This window comes from Cyprinodon variegatus, unplaced genomic scaffold, assembly GCF_000732505.1.
Source record: "Cyprinodon variegatus isolate N-32 unplaced genomic scaffold, C_variegatus-1.0 Scaffold770, whole genome shotgun sequence".
Taxonomy (NCBI): Eukaryota; Metazoa; Chordata; class Actinopteri; order Cyprinodontiformes; family Cyprinodontidae; genus Cyprinodon; species Cyprinodon variegatus.
Window position 1 is genome coordinate 6,951 of NW_015151223.1, and position 5,289 is coordinate 12,239.

Genomic DNA, 5,289 nt, shown 5'->3' on the forward strand with positions numbered 1-5,289 from the left:
TGCAGTTGTGGTATACCTTTTCATTTTTAGATCACTAATTGAAGCAACTTTTATCACAATGACTTTAAACTTGTTTTCCTTTTCTCCTACACCGTTTACATTCTGATAACTGCTACACTTTATAAATGGTAATGTTCATTTCTCTGTTGTAAGCTGCTCATTCACTGTCGAAACGCTGTATGCATCGAAATTTCGTTTTGTATACACTCTGTGAATACAAGATGACAATAAAGTTTGTCTAAGTCTAACTTGAGATGTTTGAAGATGAGGAACTAGTTTTATAGCCCAACTCTTCTTTAAGCTCCTGCATGATTTCCTTCCTGACCTGCCTGCTGTTTCTTGGTCTCCATGACGCTGTTTCACTGATGCTAATACACATTTATTTGTTCTTTTTTTATTGAAAACTACGTAGGCTATCATTTTACCTTCAGTTATGATTGAATTTGTGTTGTCAAATCTCGCAAAACCCCTACACTGCAAAAAAAAAAAAAAAAAAAACTTAAATGAAGAGTATTTACCCTTAATTTAAGTTGGTAAATAAGATTATTTGCCAATGGAATGAGTATATTTGCTCTTAAAATAAGATAATTAGATAATATGCTCTTGAAATAAGACGATGCAATTGTTTTTTCTTATTTTAAATGTAAATTGTCTTGTTACACCTTTTTTTTCAGTGTCTCACTTACCTCATAGATTCAAGAAAAAAATCCCTCTTTTTTAGAAAAATGACTTATATAGATTAAATTATTTTGCAGTGTATAAACTTCTGCAAAAATATGTGGCTGTTGGCAACTTAAAAAACTCCAGAGTACGAATGCTTTCGGAAATACCTGCTCTCCTCAGCGTGCCTCTAACTTTAAACATGATGAAAATGTCTCTTATTTAACGACTGCCCTGAATTTAGGGTTTCTTGATCTCTCCATAGGTCTCTGATGAAACACACATTATGTTCATCAACACTATACACAACAACTATTCAGACGTCATCACAAGGAACTACATAAACATCACATTTGTGTGCCGCTACCCCATAAACTACATGGTGCAGCAACCTAACAGCGAAAACATGATCCGAGTCGACCTAAGGTTAGTGTTTAAACCTGTTTTTCCCCGACATCTGATTTTTAAATGAAAGCATTTTAAAGGTTTTTCTTCTTGTTTTGTGTGTTTCTGATTCCTCAGAAGCATCATTCTAAGTACTGAGGAGGGGAATTTCTCAGTTTCAATGCTGTTGTACAAAGATGAAGCCTTTGAGGACAGATGGACGACCATGCCTTCTCTCACACTAAATGAAAACGTCTTTGTGAAAGTTTTCATGGTATCTGTGCATCACTGATAAAGATCTTAAAATCACTGTAATACAAGCATTTTATTTAAAGAAATTTCCTCTTTAAGGAAATTTGTTCAATGGAGATAAATATATTAATGATTAATACTGTCAATAAAAAAAGTCTGTCCTTTTTTTTTAATTATATGCTTTACTATAAAGTTGACCTGACATTCTAGGATCTTTAAATTGGAAATTTAAAACTTTCTTTTTTCTCAAACCTGCTAGTTTAACTAAAACCAGATAATACTAAATGTCAGATAATACTAAAATGTAAGCTTCTTGATAACAAAAGTGCCTTTGTTTTGTGTAAAACAAATGGATAAATCGAGGAAAAGTGCCTCATCATTACTGCTAAATTACAGGGAAGATCCATGATGCTGTGGGCCTGTTTCTCCTCTAAATGCACTTAAAAAAACATGAATGAGACATTGTTCTTTTAGCATGATAATGCTTTAAAACATTTAATCAAATCTTTGACCATAAGACCTAAATTTTAGTTAAAACATGTGGGTTCAGTTAAAGAGGAGCCCAGACTCTAGAGCATCTAGAAAGAATAAACAAAGAGGAATTATCAGATATCCCCTTGCTTTATTAACTGTAAAATGTGTAAAAAAAAAAAAAAAAAAACTATGGGGAGATAGTATTAGGGGTAATGCGGTAATCAAGCCACTAATTATTTAGTTTAAACAGTTATATCCTAACATGATTTATCCTCATTAAATGAATGTTTTTATATTGAGTCATTTTATTTTTCGGAAAAATTTTTCAGTGGGAAAATATGGTGCTGTAATTAAAGATTTATTTATTATAGTGTGTTTTAGACAATTTTACCAACAGCAACAATAAATGTTTGTTATTTCGATTTATTTTTACTCAACAGTTTGCAGTTTTTTTACCCAGACTACCCAGGAAAAATGTCCTGTATTTATTTCCTTGCCCATAATGTAAAGAAAATCCAGTTAAGTCAAATAACGATGAAAGTAGGTCATGCATGCTTGGCATTGACAACTATCTTAGGATTATCATCATTATTTTAAACCTGCTAACGTTAAGCAATATACCTTGCGGTTTGATGTCCTAACTAATCTTGGAACACTCCAGTCGTGACTAGACACTCATGTGAGAACGTTGGAACATCATCCCTAGTCTGTTATTGCCCCTTGGACCAGCTGTTGTTTACGTGTAATGACTCATCATTTCACAACACATCATGAAACGTGTTTTGGCATGCCTTCAGGATAGCTTGATTGTCACTCGACCTTCCCTTTTTCAAAGATACCAGCTCATCTGATGCTGCGTTTGGAGAGATGCTGGGCCACGCCCACCAGCGATCCTTATGGCAACATCCAGTACACCTTCATCAGAGACAGGTAGTTACCATAATCATGGAACATTTCTTAACATTTTCATCTCAACTTGCTTTTCTACAGCTGTAAACATTTGAGCAAGACAGAGTCATTAAATGAGAAGCTGGTTTGAGTTACACTCTATTTCAGTGTTATTGCAGCAACAAGCTCTAAGTCGTCTTACAGCAGTGCTGTTGAAATCTGAAATAAGAGAATTTGTTGCCTAGAGATCTGGCCAGACAACAAATCTCAAAGCCAGGTCATGTGACTCCAGTCTGAGAGGCCACATGCGTTTCAGTTCAACAGCTGTGCATGTCCTTGACAACCGGGTAGTATTTGCTGCTGTTAGTGACAGCGAAGCTGTGAGCCACAGTGGATTTCACAATGCCAGAGAAAGAAGAAGGATATTAGCTGATGACATCCAGTAATGATAAAAGCTTAAATAGATCAACTTCAATGAAAAATTCAGAATTGATGAGGTTCTATAAAGCAGATAATATCTTACCTACCTGTCTTACTGTCATCATGGATCTAAATCCAGATTAGCAGGACTCTGAGGCTTGAGTTTAACAGTTTATATGACAGACTAGTGTCCTAAAAAACAACAACTTGAAGCTTAACCCCTAGAACGCTACGGACCCACCGGTGGGTCCAGCTGCTACGTGACCTCGTAATTTTAACAAACCCCCAGTATTGATGTAAAAAACACATTTGGCACAGTTTGGTGACATTTATGGATAAATGTGCCAAAATGGCCCCTCCGCCTAAGAAATTTCTCACTAATACCATTCTAAAATAAATATGATTCATCTGATTGAGTCCAAATTTGGTATATTTTTACACAACATTTAGATTTAAAAGTCTGTACTACTTTTTTGTGCTATAAATAATATTTTGGTAGTGTTTTGCAATGTTTATTTCAAAGAAAATTTTGGCGAGGTTCAAAAAATGCAAAATATTTTGTATTTTGTCCCTAATATTTCAGGCAGGGTCAAAGCTACAATGGTGCTGACACCAGAAAACCATTCTATGACATCTTACCTTTACAGACGTACCAAAAGTTTCTTCTTAAATCTAATAGCTGTGAGGCTATAAGTGATTTACTTTTGTGTGTTTTTGTCAGGCAGAAATTTATTTATACCCCCTGAGGGTGTAAGAGGTTAAAACATTAAAGTGGTTAATATGAACATTGTCCGATTTAGATGAGAAATGAAGTTAGAAGTTTGGCCAAATATTCTTCCTGCATCAACAACTACCGTAATGAAAAGAGAACAACATTCAATAATAAACAATAAATAAACAATAAAAGCAGTCAGAGTAATTGTGAGGAAAAAAAAAAAGATTTGTAAAATGCAAATGGAAAAAAAAAAATCACTCAAACCATTGTAGTATTTTTTAGCCTTCTGGTGAACTTTTAAAACATTGGTGACGCATCGTCTCTTATCTCTGTTTTTCTTAGAAATAATCAGAAATCTTTATATAAATATTCTCCCAACTCAAATGTAATGATTTTACAGTTGAACTTAGCCATTAGCTTTAGCCTCAGTGACTAGTTCATCTAGATTTATACAGCATTAAGACACCAAGAGATTTATCTACCTCAGGACTGGTGACTGGTGTTTATGATGCTTTAAAATAAACATATTTAAAACCTTCTTAACTATCCAGTTTTAGCTCCAATCGTTTCTTTTTTTTTTTTTTTACACCTTCTCAGTTGTCCAGTGCTGGCCAACAAGCAGACTCTCAGTGTCCTGAAGAACGGTGAGGGTCCAGAGGCCATGTTCAGGATCCAAATGTTCAAGTTTGTTGGCAGCTCTTACACTTATGTCTTCCTGCACTGCAACGTCCAGATCTGCCACAGCAGCCCGAATGTGTGCAAACCTGTGAGTGAGTCCAGTTACACACACACAGCCCAGGGTGACAGTCAGCCAGCTCAGACGAGTGCTCTGCTAAATGTAATATAGACTCATCAAGCCTGACACTTTAGCACTCCTTATTTCAAATCCACTGACTTGTGAAACCAGTAAACTACACAGCTACTAAATAGATTTACATACAACATACTGTATGTATATATATTTATACACACTTATATGCATATATATATATAGTATCTAAAGGAAAAGAAAGGGAAGAAAACGTTTGCATAAATTTTATTAGGAAGAACTGTATTAAAGCTGTAAGAATATGTCTTTCCTTAAACGAGACACAATTTGTGTAACCGGTTGTTTGTCATCCACCATGCTAACTAACACCTCTTCAGCTATGACTTCCCAGCTGTCATATATTTATCATTATCAAGCGGGCTTGTTTCTCTATGGAGAATGGGTAATATGTACATTTAGCGCCAAAATGCATTCAACTCTTGGAAATAAAACCCTTCCTAAATATATTTATGGCCAGATATCCCCACCGTGTGCTTATATTGGCACACAAATGTTTAAATGGGCAAATTAAGGCATCTGGAAATGGTGTCTATAAATAAATCATAAAAGGAATCATATTTGTGGATATCAACATTTCTCCTCCTGATATTGTGCTTTATTTATTTAGATTTTTCTGTGACATCACACAAGTACGGAAGAGGATTAGGGCCACTGGAAAAAAAAAAAA

General features: G+C 34.9%; 1 protein-coding gene across 1 annotated transcript in view; it reads left to right on the forward strand.

Moving 5' to 3' along the window:
* LOC107098341 (pancreatic secretory granule membrane major glycoprotein GP2-like) overlaps positions 1-5,289 on the forward strand; it is a 13,094-nt gene that overhangs the window by 5,755 nt on the left and 2,050 nt on the right. Inside the window, exons 4-7 of the mRNA XM_015395974.1 lie at positions 926-1,086; positions 1,183-1,318; positions 2,606-2,700; positions 4,391-4,559. Coding sequence (XP_015251460.1) covers positions 926-1,086; positions 1,183-1,318; positions 2,606-2,700; positions 4,391-4,559 — 561 coding nt within the window. The remainder of the gene's footprint in view (positions 1-925; positions 1,087-1,182; positions 1,319-2,605; positions 2,701-4,390; positions 4,560-5,289) is intronic.